General features: G+C 42.2%; 1 protein-coding gene across 1 annotated transcript in view; it reads left to right on the top strand.

The window, feature by feature from the left end:
- GRM1 (glutamate receptor, metabotropic 1) overlaps positions 1-20342 on the top strand; it is a gene marked incomplete at its 5' end in the record, with an annotated part of 66246 nt that overhangs the window by 31262 nt on the left and 14642 nt on the right. The window contains one exon of the mRNA XM_010081265.1: positions 3945-4875. Within this exon, the coding sequence (XP_010079567.1) occupies positions 3945-4875 (931 nt within the window). The remainder of the gene's footprint in view (positions 1-3944; positions 4876-20342) is intronic.

Raw genomic sequence — 20342 nt, 5'->3', positions numbered from 1 at the left:
GCTGCTGCTCTAAAATCACAGTAGCATCAGCCAAATGACAGCATAGCCATCGACTGATTTCCTAGAGAACATCAAAACGGCAGTCTGCTCCTACACAGCTTCTTCATTCTGTCTAGCTGAGGATAAAACTTCCTTTTTTAACCCCTGCATTTCATTTACTTGAATTGCAGTACAAAGTGCAAAGTTCTGAAGAGAAGCTGAACTGATTTCCTAGAGAACATCAAAACGGCAGTCTGCTCCTACACAGCTTCTTCATTCTGTCTAGATGAGGATAAAACTTCCTTTTTTAACCCCTGCATTTCATTTACTTGAATTGCAGTACAAAATTGTGAATAGAAGCTGATGCCATCCTAACCTTTAGAAAAGGGAGACTGAGCTAGAGAAACTCTGTCTCTTGAACTTTGTGGGAGTCACTATTGGTATCATGGAACATGGATTTCTCTTTTCTTGCCAGGATTTCTCCCATCAAATGTGTTTTTATAGCTTGCTTTTGTGTGTTGTATTCATACCCTGCCAGTCAGCACAGCATCTAGACACCGACGTTAACATCTCACATTTCAGATTGTTTTTCCCTTTGCCTTAAATCTTAAATGCTAAACATGTATGCAGCTTTAGTCCCATTTTCCATCACAGATGGAGTCTCTACTAACCCATTTCCTAAGACCAGCTTTTCAAGGTGCTCCTTCTCTCCGTTTGAAAGCAGTCTCTGTTGCTCAGCAATCCTTTCCTGACATTTTAATTTTATTTTTAAATGTACAAATCTTTTTTAGATTGCTTCCTCTAAATATGTGTCCAGTGGAGTCAGCAGGCACAAAGGATTTCTCACCAGAGATGACAAAATCCTGATCTGACAAATAGTCACTAAACCCAGCATCTTAAGGCCTTGTGCCAAGAAGAAAAGATATCTTTTATAGTATCAGAATCTAATATAAGAAGAATGAATGTCAAGCCAGTAAGCCCAGTTTACATAAATCATCTTAAATAAGCAATAAAACAAGATAGGACAGGAAGTTTTATAGAGTTATTATGAAATGAATCATAAAGGTTTGTGGCCATCAGTTACCTGGGATGTGCTAATGACCTCAAAAGACATCTTGGATTGTCCTATTGGCCTCACAGTATGAATATAATTTTATTTTAAAAATTAAAAATCGATTAGCCTTCTGCTCTAGGAAATGTTTAATGGTTAAAGTGCAGGGAAAATAGCAGATTAAATATACCAAACAGCTTTTTACTAGAAACTTTTAACTGTGAAGCTTTTGCCACGACTTCTCTGATTTTTTGAGGTTGGGGTTGTTGTTGTGGGGGTTTGTGGGGATTTCTGTATTTTTTTTTTTTAACCTGTTAAGTTCACAATTTCCTGGGTATCCTCCCCCAGTCTCAACAAGGTTCCCTAGCCCACTTTCTCCTAGCTGGGAAATGACACACCTTCACAAGTGCTGACAACCAACAACTGTTTGCTGATATAAGCAGTGAAAGCAGCTTTCTGCAATGTTTGTAGCACATGTGGCTCTTGGGGCTTGCTGGTGCACAGGAATTACACTGATTTAACAAAATAGATTTCTAAGACCTGACACAGGAGAAGCTTAAGGCAATCAATAGCCTTAACTACCATGCTGAATCAGGGCTAAGGTTCTGAAAATGTTGTTTAAGATGGAATATGTGAGTATGCCTTGATGTTGCTAAGCTTAAAGCCCACATTGAAACTTAACCCTTCCAGTAACCACAGACTGGCTTCTTGTTTAAGAAGAGCTATGCATGTATTAATCAAGGAGCAGGAGCTTCTGATGCTTAGTTTTTTATTAAATCAAAGAAGCCTCAGGGCTGCTGCGGCCAATGGCCAGAGGTTCCCACTTCTAACAAAATGCTTTTCCTTTGTGTTTCACAATAAAAATACCAGCTGGAAGAATGGGTTTCCTCACCTGAGTCTTGAACAGACCCCTTTGAGCAAACCACAATTCCTTTTCTTCATCAAAGAAGACCTCCAGTTGCACATACTATCATTTCTAATGTTTTTTGGTGTTACAGGTACCTGTAACATCATTATCTGTAGTTAAGACAGCCCCGTACTCTTGGAGACAGAGAGTACAGAATTATAAGACATTCTTTCAGTTCATATGACATTGGCAGACAGTAAGAGATTTATCAGAATTTTTCCATGTCAGGACTTTGCCTCAGGCTGGTTTTTATAATTTCAACCAAAAAAAAAAAAAAATTCTCCTTCTGTTTCTCAAAATGAGGTTACAGTAAAACAGTTCAACCCTGATCCATGCCTCTGCTTACTTCTCCTATGTTTGGAAGTAAGGACTTTACATTTTGGTAAGAGGTATCAGTTGATAATTTTATGTCACCCTGTGGAAGATGCATATAAATTGAGCAAAACTGTGGGCCTCAGAATATTTTAGTTCATAGAAGCTAGATTCTGCAGATATACTCCATAGTGAGCAGGAAGGAGCTGAGCATGACTTTTGTTCATCACAATAATCAGGGCCCTTGCTAAGATTTAGCAGCAAAACTGAGGGGAAAAAAATGCCTCTCTTACAAGCTCACTGACACCACTGCCTTTTCGCTGCTCTTCTCATCCACGTCCAACATCCCAGACCAGCAGAGTTGATGAGCAGCTCGTCCAGGATGTGAAAAGCTGGACCAGCAGTGTTCGTAACAGAGACATCTGGGTGGAGAGGTGACTGACTAGGAAAAAACTGAACTGGAAGGGGAACTAATATGGAGACGGTGAGGAACTGAGAGCAAAGATACTTGGGAGGTGGGGAAAGGGCACAAAAGGTGAACTGGGTTGAAGGGAAACTTGAGGAGGACAGAAACAAGAAGTAGAAAAGGCTATGAATACTTACCTTGTGATACAGAAACATGTTGAAAACATTTTGACACTATCAAGTCAAGAATGGAAATTAGGAAATTCCAAAATCATGGTTTCCAGTAGCAGCTTCACAACTGTAACATCCTCTTAACACAGAGGACTTTATTTACTCTGTAATGTTTACCGCTGTTTTATTATAACTTCAGCACAGTGAGGAAGGTAGACAAAGACTCCTTTAACCTGAGCATGGCAGAGAACAGTTATGTACCATCTTAACTGATACCTATGTTTGCAGATCTGTACTAGTCATAAAGGAGAGCCTTTCCAGTTTTTTTTTGAAGGCATGCATATTTTGTGAGTTTGACCTTTCTGTAAGAAATAACTTACATTATTTAGTGGAAAAACAAAGAGCAGAGGGTTTCACAAAATGAGAATAAGGTAATGTTAAGAGAAAAAAAAAAAAGCAGAAATAAGAAGGTACAAAAATGAGAATAAGGTAATGTTAAGAGAAAAGAAAAAAGCAGAAATAAGAAGGTACAGTATCTATGGTGTAGTTTCATTAAAACTTTGGATTTATTACCATTTTTCTGCCCATAGATCTCTAATTAATTCCTGACCATTTTTCTGCCCATAGATCTCTAATTAGTTTCCATTATTTATCAAATCACCCTCACAAAAATGTAGTGGGTCAAGTTATAGTGATTTTGATAAACATTAAAATATGTTAGGCTGAGGAGGTAAAAAAGCTAACTGCTCTAATTTGTGATGATCTTTTCCCTGCTGAAATGAAGGGATGGTGCTGAGTTTGGCTGGGTCCTGTTCCCAGCTCTGCCTTTGATATGCTGAGTTTGCCAGTAGGTATCTCAACAAAAATTATGAAAAAATTTCCAAATCTCATTTCCCTTTGTAGCGTCATGAGCAAATGTTTGGGACTCTGAAAACTGATGGCTGTTTTTTGAACATCTCTCACCCAAACCTTTTCCATGGTGCAGTTCACTCCTTTGTAAAATGGTTTTAATAAACCATGGTACAAGCTAATGTTTGAATTATACTAGAAGCCAGAAAAAATGTTCTTTCTTCAAGCAGCTACTTTTCTAACACTGTGTTTCTTTTCTGTACACTGCAGGCTGTGAACCCATCACTGTAAAGTACCTCCAGTGGAGCAATATAGAGTCTATTGTGGCTGTGGTCTTCTCCTGCCTGGGGATCCTGGTCACCATGTTTGTCACCCTTATCTTTGTGCTCTACAGGGACACCCCTGTTGTCAAATCCTCCAGCCGTGAGCTCTGCTACATTATCCTTGCTGGCATCTTTCTGGGTTACGTCTGCCCTTTCACCCTTATAGCTAAACCCACCACAACATCCTGCTACCTCCAGCGCCTTCTGGTGGGTCTCTCCTCTGCCATGTGCTATTCTGCCCTTGTGACCAAAACCAACCGCATTGCACGCATCCTTGCAGGCAGCAAAAAGAAGATCTGTACCCGCAAACCACGTTTCATGAGTGCATGGGCCCAAGTGGTCATTGCCTCCATTTTGATCAGCGTGCAGCTGACACTGGTGATCACGCTGATCATCCTGGAGCCCCCGATGCCCATCCTTTCCTACCCCAGCATTAAGGAAGTTTACCTTATCTGCAACACCAGCAACCTGGGCGTCGTGGCTCCTGTGGGCTACAATGGACTCCTCATCATGAGCTGCACGTACTATGCCTTCAAGACTCGCAATGTGCCTGCCAACTTCAATGAGGCCAAGTACATTGCATTCACCATGTACACCACCTGTATCATCTGGCTGGCATTTGTGCCTATCTATTTCGGGAGCAACTACAAGATCATCACCACCTGTTTTGCAGTGAGCCTGAGCGTGACAGTGGCACTGGGGTGCATGTTCACTCCTAAGATGTACATCATCATAGCCAAACCTGAGAGGAACGTCCGCAGTGCCTTCACCACCTCGGATGTGGTGCGTATGCATGTTGGGGATGGCAAGGCACCTTGCAAGTCCAACACCTTCCTCAACATATTCCGGAGAAAGAAGCCAGGGGCTGGAAATCCAAAGTAAGTGATTGACTGCAAGGTACACATCTATCTGTATGTCCTTCTCTTTGCCATCCTCTCTTGGTTGACTGTAGTCTGCTGAATAGTAAGGTATGTAACAGTTTTTCACCTCACATGTAGCAGAAAAGGTGGAAATGATCCTTTAGATCTAAGCCTCAGATGGATATTGATGTGTTGGTTCTTATTTCCTCTCCTGCTCTAAAGGCAGCCCTGTACGCAGCTGCCTCTACCTCTGGGGCAGGTCTGGCAGTGGCAGAGTAACCGAGCTCCATTTGCAGCTTCTCCCACCTCTCCATGCGTGTGTGGAGGATCCCACACCCCTAAGTGCAGTTGCTCTGCATTATGTTCAAATTGAGGTGCTATTGTAGCCTTTTGGGAAAGGGGACCAGAAATCTATGTCTGAGTGGCTGTAAATCACATGTACTTGTCTAAGGTCACTGGGGTGTGTGTGTGAAAGCTGGGGGTTGAACATTAGTTTTTAAGGTAGTGCTTTGTGACAGTCCTCATGATTGTGATCCCCAAGCACTTTTCATACTATCCCTATGCTCTATTTAATATTCAGAATTATGAGCAATACTCTTAATCATCATGAGTGTAAACTTGTCCATGTTCTCAAACCCAGTGTTTGTGTGAAAGTTGCAGAAGTCAACTGATGGTGACAATGAACTTGCATCCACATCTATTGAACCTGGTGTTTTCCTTGCTAATAATTAAAAGCAACGCAGCTGCAGCAGAGAGGGAGGGAGAACTGTTACTTCAAACAGCCTCTCCCTCTGAGCAGCTGTTTGAACATTTGCATTTGTTATTTTCTTATTGCTTTTTAATCTTTAAAGAAGCACCATAGGGCTAGACATGAGCTTAGATGATTTTTGTAGCAATTTAAAAAAATTATCAAAATAATAAAGAACCAGTGAGGTCTATGTTTCTGAGCTTCCTGATAGAATTAAAATTCAGTTAATTTCCAGCTCTTTGGGATCTGTAGGTTTCTCTGAGTCACTCGAGTTGGTTTCAGTTCAGTTTGCATACGAACCATTGTCGTACGTCCTGGAGATGGAAGGGATAAGGATGGAGGTAATACTACAGAAAACCCATGCTGTGACCAATTTTGTCTTTATGCTACTTTAATACTTTTTATTTTATTGCCAGACAGGGGGTCGAAAGGGAAGGGAATGGAGACATAAGTAACCCAAATATACAGCTCAGAGTGCACTGGAGGCCGTGGTAAGACTGCGAGCTCCTGAGCTAGGCAGAGAGGGAGCTGGGAGTGGCAGGCAGCCCTCGGAGCTCCCCATGCAGGGACATGGCCAAAAATCTCTGTAGCTCAGGAGCTTGAATTCCATGCAAACAGAAAGATGGAGCCTGATCCACCTCCCTCTGACTCTGTAGAAGTTGGATAGGGTCTTAGGTGTCTGTAAGAAACTCGTGTGGTGTCTCTGTAGCATAGTCCCTGGATAATGTTTTCATAACTTTCAGACGATATCTGACAAAGAAAAAAGGACTATTGAGTATTTCAGATCATGAGAAACTTAGCAACTAATTCTTTGTTGTGTTTATTGTTCTTCTACTTTCCCAAAAAAAAATTGTACTTTAAAAGATTTAAGTCCAATATATTTAGAATACAGTTCATAATATGAGAAAATATTTAATCTTGTTCAAAACCCGAGCTTCCCCCTCAGCATTGTCACCTTAGAAAAAACAACAGGGCTTACCTCACCTTTTTAGCAATTTGTCTGTTGCATAATTTTACTAAGATTTTCTTGACATCTCTGTTGAGCCTGTGTGACTGGTATAAAGCTGAAAAGCCCTACAGAGTTTTAAGGTGCTCTTCTAAACTGAAAGCTCAACACCTAGTTAATGTGCTTTTTTGTTTCAGGTCAAGCCTCTAGATCTTTTACACAGCAAAATCCCAACCTCTGACCTAAACCTCTTGTGCAGTTACTGCTACGTTCTTCACCTAAACCAGCACTGATGCAGAGGCATGATAGGTTTGCTGATGGAGGGCAGCATGCTTCTCTGTACATAGGCATGAAGAACTGAAAGCAGTGTAGGATTCAGACATGCAGCTTTGCAAATAAAGTCACAAGACAGCGCAAAAAATAATTGCAGGGCTTTGAAGGGTATTTTAGCTCCTAGCAGAGTCCATTGCAAAGCTTCTGAGGACATTGCACTGACACAGATAAAGAAGTGTGAGTCACTGAGGAAATCAAGAAGGAAAAATTAGAATTTGCTGGAGACTTTGAAGCACCCAGATAACTCAAATGTGTAGTCAGGTCCTTCCTGAAACAGGACTTGAAACTACTGGAACATGCTTAATGCCCACAGGAGTGGCCTCCAAGCTGATTTTCTTTTTTTTTCTTTTCATTTCCTATCAAAATTCGGGATTTAGTTGCGAGTTTTTCAGTAAATTCAGGTCCCCGAGTATGTTGTTCTGCTTCTTGATTCTGTAATTGTCCCTCCCTATGGCCATATTTTTCTGTCTCTAAGCAGTCAGCAGTGCTTCACTTGAAAGATTTATTCTCCAGCTGTCTTACAATAACTTTCCATCCCTTTTCTTTTTATCTCTTCTCTCTCTTCCTAGCTTTTTTTTCTACTTTTCAATTTTCATCTCTTTTCCTATCTGTATCAAACCTCCCTTCTGCTAATCCAGTGAATTCCAGTCCCTAAACAGAAAAGTCGCATCCATCTCAATTAAAATGGTGTGCAGATACAGAGTTAAATTGATTTAGTTTTAAAAATGGAAATTAGTTTACATTTACAAGGGCAAGTCAAACTTATGTAAGCCTTGATAAAACACTCCCATGCAATGTTGTGCTGTTAGTTTAACCAATATAGCTTGGGGACTAGAGCAAGCCAAGCCACTCTTCCCTTCTCCTTCCTAAAGCAGAGCAAAAGAATTAACCAGGAAAGTCTATTTAAACACCAAATCTATTAGCCAATTCAAAACCTTCAGCTATGTCTGGTGCTGATACAGAAAAGTCAGAAAGTCCTTTTGAAAAATGTCTGTCCCAGCTGCATTGCCAACAGAGTTTCAATGAAAATAAATTGTTTAGTAACACTGGGCTTTAGTTAAATAACAAAGGATGCTGCCTTTACTCACCTGTTGCACTCTAAAGACATTATGTGCAATCACGAGGCTTTGAACTCTGTCTTACTTGGTTGAATTAACTGTGAGCAATTACAGCCAGCACTGTTTTAATTAGAGCTGGTTGGGAACTTTTCTGTGGAATATGTTTTCCATCAGAAAATTCTGACCTCTCAAAACATTTCATAGAATTGGGCTTTGATGGTAGGGATCCTCTCTGGAACAGGGGGACTTTCTTTTTTTCCCATGGAGGGATCAAGGCATTGGGAAAGTGTGAGGGAAATTTACCCCAACACCCATTAATTAAGGCATTCACCTAGGTTAAGAACCTCTCTTTCACTTCCCAGATGAACATCCTATAACAGCACGACTACGCACTGTCCCAGGGCAAGTCTCCTCCTTTCTCTCTGTTGACCATCAATGAGTCCTGGAACAGGGAAAAAAATCCTGATGCAAACCCTAGAGAAATACTTCGTCTTATTCTGTGAGAGAGCTTGAATCTGGGTCTGAGAGATCCCTCGCAACTGTCTTCAGTACTGAGCTGCTGTCAGTCTCTCCCTCTTGTCAAATTAATTTTTAAATATGTATAAAAAAAGGAACAGCTCCATCAAGAGAGATGGAGAGAGAGTGATATCTGCTGCTTTTATTGAAGCTTTGTAGAGACATTTATTGCTAGAGTTTGCTGCTTGATGACATTATGAGATCACAGCTGTTACAGGATGATGACATAGCAGCATTTTTTAGGAGAGCCATTTTAATATATTTTTTTCCCAGCTGTGAAATTGTAACTTTTGCATATGGATCTTGCTGTGATCATTAGCATTGTTCTTGACCACAGATGTTACTTTGGTCTACAAGGGTCAATCAGCTTGAAGAGTAGCACTCTTGTACAGTGTCTGTACAATTGCTTCCCTGAGGAAGCAATGCTCCTTTCTGTACTATGTGCAGAAAAAATAACCAGTGACACTGAAGATTCTAATCTTGGTGAGGGTTCAGGAAACACTGTCTCCAGCCACTGCTTCAAATGGACCCTATTCAACAGGCAGGAGTCTGAAGCCAGGTCTGCAGCCTGCAGATCTGGTGTGTTGCTTTTCTAGAGTCTGCACACGCATTTAAAATAGAGTTTGTGCCACACAGCAAGGCTCACCTCCTCCCCCATGCTTCTTGTGGACTGCAGTGGCATGAGAAGGACCAGAGGGGTTAAGTTTGTTGTGCATCTTTGGGTATTTAACTCCAGGTTTTGCAGTGATGCTTAGCTGCTGCCTCAGTCTTCACATATAAATGATTTTGAATTTATGGTTGAGACCCCAGGTCTGGACACCATTTTAGTGCATTGTGAATCAGAGTAAGGTAAGGATTCAGCTGTCCACATAAATTGTGTAGCAAAATCTGAGTTGAGAGGAAGGCCAACTAGCAAGACTCACTGGGTAGCCAGGACTCCCCATTAATGCATAAGACACCTGCTTCCCCCTTGTTATTTTAATATATTTGCATTCAATTATTTTTTCTCCAGCTGTCTGCCCTCAGAAATGAATGGCTGTTCTTAAATATTTCCAAACATGTACTTTTTAATCTTTTTAACGTGTTTTGCCAGTCCATGCCTCTAGGTGGCTCTCGCAGGCATCCACTCTAAGCAGTGTCCAGGCAGTCACCCGGGCCAAGATTCTCTCAAAATGCCTTTATCTTGTTCTGATAAAAAGTGTGAGGCAACCCAACATCCCCTAGTACCTTCTCCCGGCTTCCTTTACAGGAAGGAGCCTGTTCCTATTCTTCCTCCTCTCTCCCTCTGTACTTGGTCCCTATTTATAACTGGTCTCTCAGTTACCTCCAGTAACACGTGCCTGTTCCCACACCCAGGCTTAGGGAACCATCTGCTTTTTTTGTCTTGCCAGTTATAAACTTATCTCCAGGTATTTTTAAAGTTACTCTTTGTCTTTAAACTGACTTGCCGAGTTGCCGTTTCACTTTGAGCAAGCTGTGCTGATGCACCATGTTTTTCTGGGACTCATTTCACTTGGCGACTCACAGTCCACAAAGGCTTTGGGATCCTCAGCTCCTTCAATTTGAAAGCCTCCCACACACACACGGTGAGGGGAATCTTAGCATAAGCATGTCCAGAAGGCAGGACATTTTGTTTCACTGGTTTTCCACAGTGGTGGGAGGAGGATAACACACAGTGCAGCATGGCAAGAGTTAGAGCTTCCAGAAACAGAGAGTAAATGTTCAGCACGTTCAGTTGCAGTCATACAAATGCACATTTTTACAGCCTCTCACTTGATCCAACCTGAGTGCTTTGTCATGGGAAGAGATCCTCAGGAGTATTCCCTCTTCTCACTCTCACATTACTACTCTGTGCAGTCAATATGCTAACTTTAAGCAGGGGGTTATGGAGGCAAGGGGCGAGAGGAGAGAATCACAGAATCACAGAATGTTAGAGATTGGAAGGGACCTCGAAAGATCATCTAGTCCAATCCCCACGCCGGAGCAGGAACAGCTAGATCAGATCACACAAGAACGCATCCAGGCGGGCTTTGAATGTCTCCAGAGAAGGAGACTCCACAACCTCTCTGGGCAGCCTGTTCCAGTGCTCTGTCACCCTCACCGTGAAGAAGTTTTTTCTCATATTCAAGTGGAACCTCCTATGTTCCAGCTTGCACCCATTGCCCCTTGTCCTTTCACTAGATGTCACAGAGAAGAGCCTGGCTCCATCCTCCTGACACTCACCCTTTACGTATTTATAAACATTGATTAAGCATGAACAGAAGACATGAAAACACTTTCAATGTAAGTAAAACAGTGGCTTTTGTCCTGACCTCTGCAGGCTAAAGTGTGTGAAATTGAACAAAATCAGTGTCAGCCTGCCACAGCCGCACAGGGAACACTTCACTCTGTCCCCTTGAAGTGTGTCAGAAGATCTGAAACAAGAAGATTTAGTAGAAAGTGGGAGGATTAATAATAGCTGGTCACCATTGTACCTTCTCCTATAAAAGAGAACATATTTTTCAAGTCCTGCACTTCAGGACTTTAAAGAGAATCTTTAAATCTGAGAAGTCTACAATATATTTACATACTTTCTTTGGTCCTAAATTGTGTCACCTAGCCTGTGGCAGATTGAGACACGGACTCTGATAGTGGGTGAATCAGAAACAGAATCAGAATCACTTTATTGTTCCTTACATTCGCTTTCATATCGTAAGCTTCATAAGCTGCTATCCACATGACACAAGCAATTTCTCCATTGGCTATTCACTATCGTTCACATGTCCCTACTGCCCTTATGATCGGCTAATCCCTCAGTCTCATACACTTGCTGTTTCTTGTTACCTCTTGCCAAGCTGGCCCTTTTTTTCTTCAAGGACAGAGCTTCCTATCTTGAAGGTCAAACCCTAACCCAGTTCCTTCTCGTTCTCCTACACTAGCCTGCAGCACATAAGAATTATCTTTAAATGCTTGTTGTACAGATTACTGTCTAGTGTAGTTTTATCTTCTTACAGTGTTGCCAAACCAGTATAGAGACAATTGCTGAATCTAACAGGAAATGGTAAGCTAGCTTGCTTTGCAATTTAGAAAATTGACACAATGGGTAAACTTCCCATGTCGTGTAGTGGTACTGCATACACAATAAGACAGCCCTTTATTTTTACCATTACAGACCTTGTAAAATACTGAATTCCAATACACTTTCAAGAAAGCCCTTAAACCTGCTGGCCCTGCATAGCCATCCTGCTGAGGCTCACCCCAGGCGAGAAGGGCATATTACAGAAGAGAGCTTTGAAACAGCAGAAAGGTTGTAAGCTCCTGCAAGTGGGAAATAATGCAGAGATTAAGAATAAAAAAATATATATATTGGGAAAAATTACACAGGACAGGTTAGGTTGTTTATTTAAATAATTTCTTTGTCATTATATATCTGATCTCTTCATTAACCTATCAATAAAATGTTGATGTCCAGGCCCTAGTTTTGGTGCTGACTCTGTGCAGCAGTGGCACTGTGGGGTGCAAGGCACAGTGCTGGTCCGTGGCTGGGTGGGTCCCGGCTCCTCGGCAGGGCACGGGGCTCCACAGCCGCAGGGCACTTGATTCACCTTTGCATCCCACGCAGAGTGTACCACGGAGGAGTCTGCATCTTTCGCAGTGCAGACGAAGATGTGGCAGCACTGGCGTGGCTCCCCGGTGCCACAGCTGTCATGGGGAAAGCAGGTGGCACCCTGGTCTGGCCCAACTCATCTCCCCATCACAGCCCTCCCTGGCATTGCCTAGCTCCTGTGTGCAGTGTAGTCCTTCACCCTTTTCTGAGGTTTCAGTGCACTTTGGGGAAAGCATCTTGTATGCTCCCAGGGATAGTTGGAGGTTTCAATGCCAAACATCTGTCCCAGCAGTTGGTACATTTGCTGGCTTTTCTGGGCTTGAATCATTCATGATTTTGTGGATGTATAGCACTGTGACAGGTAACGGCTCTTCCCCAGCTCTTCATGTATGTGATGTGAATTTCAAATAAGAAAGTGCAACAGACTCAGTCAAGCTGTTCAGTCCTTGTCAGTATATTGATTTAAGTGAATATTCAAAACTCCCAGAAGAGCTCTACATCTTTCCAAAGGGACTCTTACAAGTGATGGTAAAGAATTGGAAAGAAACACAAAATAAGGGAGCCTGAAACTTAATAATCCAACAGCAATCTCTACTAGCCCTGCTGCACGGTTAGCCATTAAATTTGAGCTATGTAATTATATCTAATATTGTCCTCCACAGCCTTGAATTTGCATTTGCTTTAATGGATATGATGTAATTCTGTCCCATGCACCAAAAAAGCACAGAATAGGTGATAAATAACTCTGAGATGTCACTTCCACTTTTAAATTATTTCTGGTTATTTAAATGAATACTAAAAATTGTATTTATTTAAAAACCAGGCATGGCAAATGTGTATACCTAACTATAGACCAAATTGTGTATCTGTATATATGTGCAAGATAACCAGTCTGGAGATAGATAGAGAATTTACTTTTTTCCTTTTAATGAGAAATAAAAGACAAGGCTGCATAAGGCACTGTAAGTTTTCCTTGCAAATTATCCCAGCTAAAGGGAGTCTCAGCACACGCATAACCAGTCACATGTCACTCCTGAGGCAAGCTGAGGAGAAGGTGCAGGGACAGATATACAATATGACTGGGACAATTGTCATCAAGCACAAGCCAAGAGGTCTGGCAGTTTAGGCTTATTCCTCTGGGTTTCCTTCTGTGACAAAACAGAGGCTGTCCGAGGCTACATTTAAGAGAAATAAATCAGAAAAGCAACTAGGTTCTGCAGTGGCCTCCTGGTAAGAGCAGTGGGGATAAACCCCTCTCAGACAAAGCCCAGGTTATACTGAAATAGTTTACAGGGCACAGTACCTGCACCCTGGGCTCCCATCCAGGCTTCTGCTTCTTTGTCACCAGTCAGAGGCAGATTTTATCTGGATGGTCCCTTTAGATGAAAGGGCTGTTGTGTAAGGTTTTGTGTAATTTCCTCCCTTTCTCAGAAGTTCCCAGTCCAGGGCAGTATTGCCACTTCCTTTTCATGGATATTCACAACACTGTTCTCCCAGGGGATTTTGACAGGACATAAACCCAAGGAATGGTCTCTGAGTGCAGCCTAGTTCTCACTGAAGGATTCCTGGACAACTTCGCTTTACAGCTCCTTCTCTTGTTTTGCTGCTCTCAAGATGCTGAATCACAAAATGTTGTTTTACTTTTGGGCACTGCTGTAGCACCAGGCAGCTTTGCATAATGAATTTCAATGCTTAAACACAACGATGCATAGATAACACAATCACATCAGAGGGGAGCTTTTCAGTTATGTACCACAATCTCTGCGTCCTGACTGAAGGGAAGCAAAGGCAGTACTACAGAAATCCTGGGGAAGGCTAGTGTCTTTCTTAGCACAAAACAGAGGAATAAGGACACCACTTGTAATTTAATTTCTTGCTTGACTGGATCACTTATTACTTTTCCTTGTATTTTGTATTTGTATATATTATTTATTGCTTTTTTTTATTCTGAAATCTAGTCATAATAATCCAGTTAGGATGCTACAAAAATACAGCAACTCAACAGTGAGTGATACAAACAGCTGTGTTCACATGTAGGTATAAGCAAGTGTTTATCTGCTTATCACCATAATCTCACTTTTTTTTTTTTTTTTTTTTTTTTTTGGTTAGAATTCTCTCTGGGAGAAAAATAAGGAAGAAATTTTCTCCTTTTAAGAGCATCAGGTAAATAAATATGTGTTGAAGGTTGCTTCCAGATAAGCACCTAAAAACCTGGATACTTCCCTATATTACATATAGAAGTCAGACTCCAATTTTCATAAGCACACACTCAGGAAAAAGAAAAAAAAACCACCAACACATGTTTAAGGTGGTGGGGGTAGTCTGAAATATAATTTTAGAATGCATAACAGCCATTTATTTATTTAATTCAGCATTTTAAAATGGCAATGGAATAAAGAACTAAAATACAAGTCTCCTAGAGGCTACTTTAAGATTTTTTTTAAGTCAAGAATACATTTTATCTCCTTCCTGTCCTCAAAGGTGTGATGTTTCAGCCCTGTGCCTCAGTTACTCACCTCCCCTCAGCAGAAGCAAACAGAGCTGTGACATTTCATGAGCACATGATAACTCACGTACAAATACTTGCTAGAATAAACACACAGGGTATTCTGCAAGTGTTTATTCTGCAAGGATCTCCGAGCCATCCTGTGATTTCATGCATCTTTGAGATAATTTAGAGGTGAAAAAACATTTGGACATTGAAGGGATATCATGTGGATCTCTGATATTCTTTATACAAGGATAAGGCTGTGAAACAGCACAAGCACTATACGCATCTATATACAGTTAATAGAAAGGTTTGTTTTCTTCCTCAAATTAAGATGGAGTCTGAAAAATATTCTTGATTCATCCCAGCAAATCAGTGCAAAGTTACTAATGTGAAATGCAGAACTACCGATAATTTATTTAGTCCCTTTTCGTGCTTAGGGACATAAAAGCACATAAGAGCCCAAGAAGAGAACAGCACTCTTGGATGTCACCTCTTTCACTGATGTGAAAGGCATCTCACATTCTGGCTTGTCCACTGAGCTTGTCCCTGACTGCCGAGCACTCTCCTTTGCTCAGGGATGCCCTACAAAACAAAATATTGCAAGCCAAACTGCAGGTGCTGCAAACACATACTGACAGAGCACCTGATTTGTAGCAAGACTCTGTAATTCATAGGCGAATCACACCCCCAGCGAGAGAAGATGGTCCATCTCTGTTAAGGGACTGTAGGCGTGTGTGGTTTTCCACCCTGTTAGAAATAAAATTCTCTGAGTAGGGTTTTATCCTGATTGCACAGGGTTAGTCTCAGTCCAGTATTGTTCTGTGTTTCATCAGAGAAATATCTTTGAAGCCCTTGGTGGATGACACCAGCACATACGTTTTGTTTGCTTGGGAAGAGGCCCACACATTGCTCTGTCAGTTGATCAGTAATGTGTTTCAAAGCAAATTTGTCACGATGATGCCTGCTGTCACCAAGGCACAAAGACCTGGCTGTTCTGACTTATATCATCAGTGTAAATTAGGAATGCTCTCCACAGCTCTTCTCTGTCCTAAGGAGGGATTTGAAAAATGTTCTCACCAGCAGTAGCTCAGGTTAGCTCCCCCTCCACTATTTGTGCTCCCAGAGTTGGGAGTTTTTTTAGCAATGGGAGTTTTACTAAACTTTGGAAACAAAAGTCAAGTAGTTTCAACTTACATGTGCCTCAACAGCATGAAACACTGGTGATTGCACTAGCCTTTGTGACACCACAGCCTGCACACCTTTGTGCCTTACCATCAGCAGCAGATGAGTTATCACAGGGACAGGGCACAGGCACCTGCAGAAGCCCATTTTTCTTAAAATATCCTCAAATTCAGACACATTCATTTACAAACACCTGTACTACCTCCTACAACATTTAATGCTATCCTAATTTTTCCATTCTTCATATTACTTTTGTAGAATACAGAAGATGCAGAGACTGGAGCTAGATACGAAGTGTGGCAAAGCAGAGACTAACTTCTGGTGCACTACTCAGTCCAAAATGTGGATGTAGTCTTTGCTATCCCACAGCTGTTTGTAATGGAGCAACTTTCTTTCTTCTCTTTACTTTTGTCTACGGTGATTTAAGAGTTTGTAAAGGGAAAAGCAAGGAATTTCAAAATCTCCGTCTTCGCTTCCTGCTTGATTTTTTTTTTAATTTTTTAATTTTTTTTAGCTAGTATGGTCTGAAGCTTTTTTCACTTGTCTTCTGGTACTGTTTTCCATCTGTCCCAGATGCACGGAGTACCGTTCATGCCCAGAACAGTGATCTGACTACATTCTCCTCCTTTCTCCCCGTTCTTAGCAATTTGCCTAAAGGACTCCGCATGGGCAAAATCAGCATTGCCAGATCGTTGTTTGGGGTTTCCAGACCCAGGTCGGGAAGGCTGCAGAACAGACTATGGCAGATTTAATGTCCATACAGAAGACATCCACTGTCAGAGTCACTAACAGCTAACAACACAAGTTATGTTCCCTGCTATGCCAAAGGACTCTAAGAAACCACTTTAAGTGTGGGTTGAAAAGGAAAGTATATTGTATCAATAGAACATCTGCCTCCACATTAAAGTTGTTAAAGACCTTAATTCTGAAAGAACAAGTCAGCTAATTCTTCAGAGCATATATGTGCTCTGGCATTCAGCCTCCCACACCTGACAAGCACAGGTTAAAAGGTATTATAACTGTAAACAGCAAACAATTGTGCAGGCTAGAAGTAATCACACAATTTGTCACTTTAAAGCCCACTTGAAAATGAAAAGCTTCAGGTTTCTTATTACTGAATTATGAACAATTTACTGTTTCTAGATTACTGCTTCAGTTATCTTTTCTTAAGCTGTTTCCCCTTCTCTGCTCTGTGGTTCTTCTTTGTGGCATGCAGGATGTGGTTTTCTTCCACTCCATAAAATTAACCTTACAGAGAGAAAAAAAAAAAAAAGAAGTGAATTATTGTGTGCTGGATTGTCCTTGAGACAGATCTCAAGGTCAGGTAAACATTAATGTCAGCACCAGAGAAGCTGTCCCTGCTGCCCCTGGTTTGGAGAACAGGGGTGAGGGTTATCCCTTTCACCAGCAAATCATTAGATTAGCTCAGCTGTGTTCCAGGACCACAGACAGAGATGTCTAAACTGATCTTAAACTCTAGAAATACAAGTGCCCCCTGATCTGATTCTAGTAGCTCCTCACTAGTAGCTGGTTTGCTGGTGTTTGCAGTTTCAGTCTGATCCATCACAGGTATCCCCAGAGAATCACAGGCGCAGTTTAAATGCCCACTATAAGCCACCTTCTAGCTTGTATACCCTCCTACTCTTTAGACAGCATGGTGTTTGCAAGCTATTAATCTTTCCTCATCCTTAGCGTGGTAAAGCCAGGAACTTCTCCTCTTGTTGTTTTCTTACTTCAAGCTCTTGTTAGTCTTCCCCTCTACTTCCATGGAAAATGTCTTATGTTCTCTTCTGGCCGATTCTTTTCATGGGACAAGTTGGATCATTTCAGATGGTTCAGTTCAGCCCATTTTGGCTCACTTGCAAGCCTTGCATTCCCAGATCAAGCATTGTCTGGAAATTGGGACTTACTCCACGTAACTCATTTTTTTTTTGCATCCCAAAGTCCTCCAAACCAGCCAACTAATGAGACAGCCAGCAGCAAAATACCCCCAAACCAACCAAACAACAACAAAAAAGCCTGTGTAAGCCCCCATGGAGGGATTATCTACCTTGAGCAAACTGACAAGGAGCTACACTTGAAAGCATAGACACAGCAGCACAGACCACTGCAAAAAATGCCCAGACCACTGCAAAAAATGCCCAGTGAGCAGATTAAGCACGTGGATGGCATTAACCTCGCCATGCCATGGGTACAAGGACTGGGCCAGCCAGCACTAACCCACAGTGCTAACACTGCCACAGCTCTCATGCATGCCCAAGGAGGCAGGTTGACACTGTGAGCACCCAGGGGCAACCCAGCTGCTCCCCAGGGGTCCTCGGGAGCTCACGTGGGTGTGCAGTGGGAGCTTGTGCAGGTGGGCAGTACAGGCTCCCATGGGGTGTGAAGGTGTGAAGTGTGGTCCTAGGGATATCTGAACTTGCCACTCAGTAAACAGTCCTTTCTCCTTTTACTTTCTCATATTCTCTGAAACCTAAATTATACACATTTCTTAATCCTTAGGATTATATAAATTATCACAAAAATCTTTCCTGCCGCTGTCCTGGACAGCTAAGAGACTTGCCTGAGGCTACTTTGGGCTATCATAGCCTGTAAATCCACAAATGCTTTAAGCTGCCTTAAGCCAGAAATGACACCCAAAGCCTTCCTTTGCCCTGTGCTGTCCCTTCACTTATGCAGGGACAAGAGCCTGGACAGCCACACTGTGAACTGGAGCAGAGAAATGATAATTTTTTTTTTTCCTTTTCTTTTTCTGTCTGAGCTGTGACCCAGATTAGTGGTCCCTGTCATTCCCTGCCAGTTGATTGAGCAATTGCACCCACAGTTGTGCTGGGGTGGAGGGGCGGTGGAGCGCTCCCCTGGGCACACAGCTGGCTCCTGCTGCCCCAGGGACCCGAAGTGCAGCCTTTGCTCTGCCTCCACCCTGCAGCTCAGCGCTGGGTCTTTCTGGGCATGCTACAGGGACTATGTTCTCCTTGGTGGCTGTGACCTTTCTGTCCTCTTCGACAGATGCTGATGCCTCCACAGGGTGTGTCATGAAATCCCTCCTGCTCCTCAGTCCTCTAACTATCTGTACGTCTCCTGCTGCCTGGCAAGAGTGAGTGACCCCATAGCCTCCCTCCTACTTGCACTGTTCTTCGCTCCACAGCTCTCTGAGATTTCTTTCTCTCCAAATCTGCCACTGCGCCACTCATTAGCATAATTAAATTAAAACACGGTGCAATTATTTCCAACCATCACTTAGCTTGGAATTCAGGGCTTGTGTTTTAAAAATGAATTTGTACTGAAAACCTGTCCATCTTCCCAACTTCATCTATTAGTGTAATGGAATATATTGCAGAAATCTTCTGTCAGATTCTGGCTTAATCAAAAGTTATTGAAAATTCAGCTCCTCTTCCTACAGGAAAAGGACATGGCCTGGCTTCTTTTTATGCAAATGTCTTTTGATCCAGCCGTGACAACCGTACACAAAACCTGACCTTTCAACAACACAAACATCAGAAGATTAATATGTTTCTGCTGAGGAAGATGCTAGATTTAGAGAGGTGAGAGGATTTGGGATGAGTGTTTAGCTGAACACTTTACTGCTCTGGTTCTACATATGAAGTGTGCTTACCTCCCCAGTCACCGGGCAGGCTGCTAGGGGGTCGAGGGGGTGAAAAGCAGGATAGAAAGTTTGTGGTGTTGCTGATTTGTCCCTTGGGAGTGCAGAGTCTGAATGCTGGAACAGGAACTCTAGGATGTGATGGTAGTGTGCTACAGGGGACGTGGCACAGGGTTTCTCCTTTCCTGTATTAAAGCTCAGGTTAACATAAATTCTTAAAAACCAGGGAATGATTCAGGGCCATCACTGTAAACATCAGCATGATGCCACTATCCTTCTCTTGAATTCCGTCCCCACCTTGCTTACTTCCTAATGTCATTGATGGTCAGTTGCTTCAGATTAGATTGTATAAAATGTGGGTCTGTGCTTTTCTGTATGTTTTTGACTGTGGGGAATGTGAAAGCTCTTCTTACAGCTTGGACAACGTCTAGTGCAGAGGATCTCTGACTATGGCTTCAGATGATAGGCTACACAGTGTCCTGCGCCTCAGTTACCTTGGACACCAGACAGATCCACTCAATTTGTGTCTGCTTGGGAGTCTGGATGAGCAGAGAGAGTAATTCCAGAGCAGAAGGTGAATGTTTCTAGTTTCATAGCTGTTCAGACATAAAACATTACAGATAGCAATTTACACTTTCTTACAATCCTGACACAGCTGTTTGCCTTGTGGGATGATTCATTTACACTTAAGAGAAAAAATAGTGGCAAGAGTGACTCTTCCCTCAGATCCTTTATATTCCTCGCTGCAGATTTCAACAGGCCTGTTACCTACCCTGTTCTGAACGACTGGCTAGAAGCATTTTTCTGCTTCAAAGAACATAAAGTAAAGCAATTAATCCACTTCCTTCAGAAACCCTTTGCCCTGCCACCCTGCTTCATCTGCCAGACTCCCTGTTACTGCACCCAGGAGTTCATTAGAAAGCATTTCAGACACTTGCATGATGGTATGCCAACTCCTTGTTCAAATGCACAGAAGATCCATCCTGCCTCTGGGCTCAGGATACACATAACCACTCAGCAG

The sequence above is a fragment of the Pterocles gutturalis genome, unplaced genomic scaffold, assembly GCF_000699245.1.
Source record: "Pterocles gutturalis isolate BGI_N339 unplaced genomic scaffold, ASM69924v1 scaffold15774, whole genome shotgun sequence".
Taxonomy (NCBI): domain Eukaryota; kingdom Metazoa; phylum Chordata; class Aves; order Pterocliformes; family Pteroclidae; genus Pterocles; species Pterocles gutturalis.
Note: the sequence above shows the minus strand (reverse complement) of the source record. Positions and strands in the feature narration are given on the sequence as shown.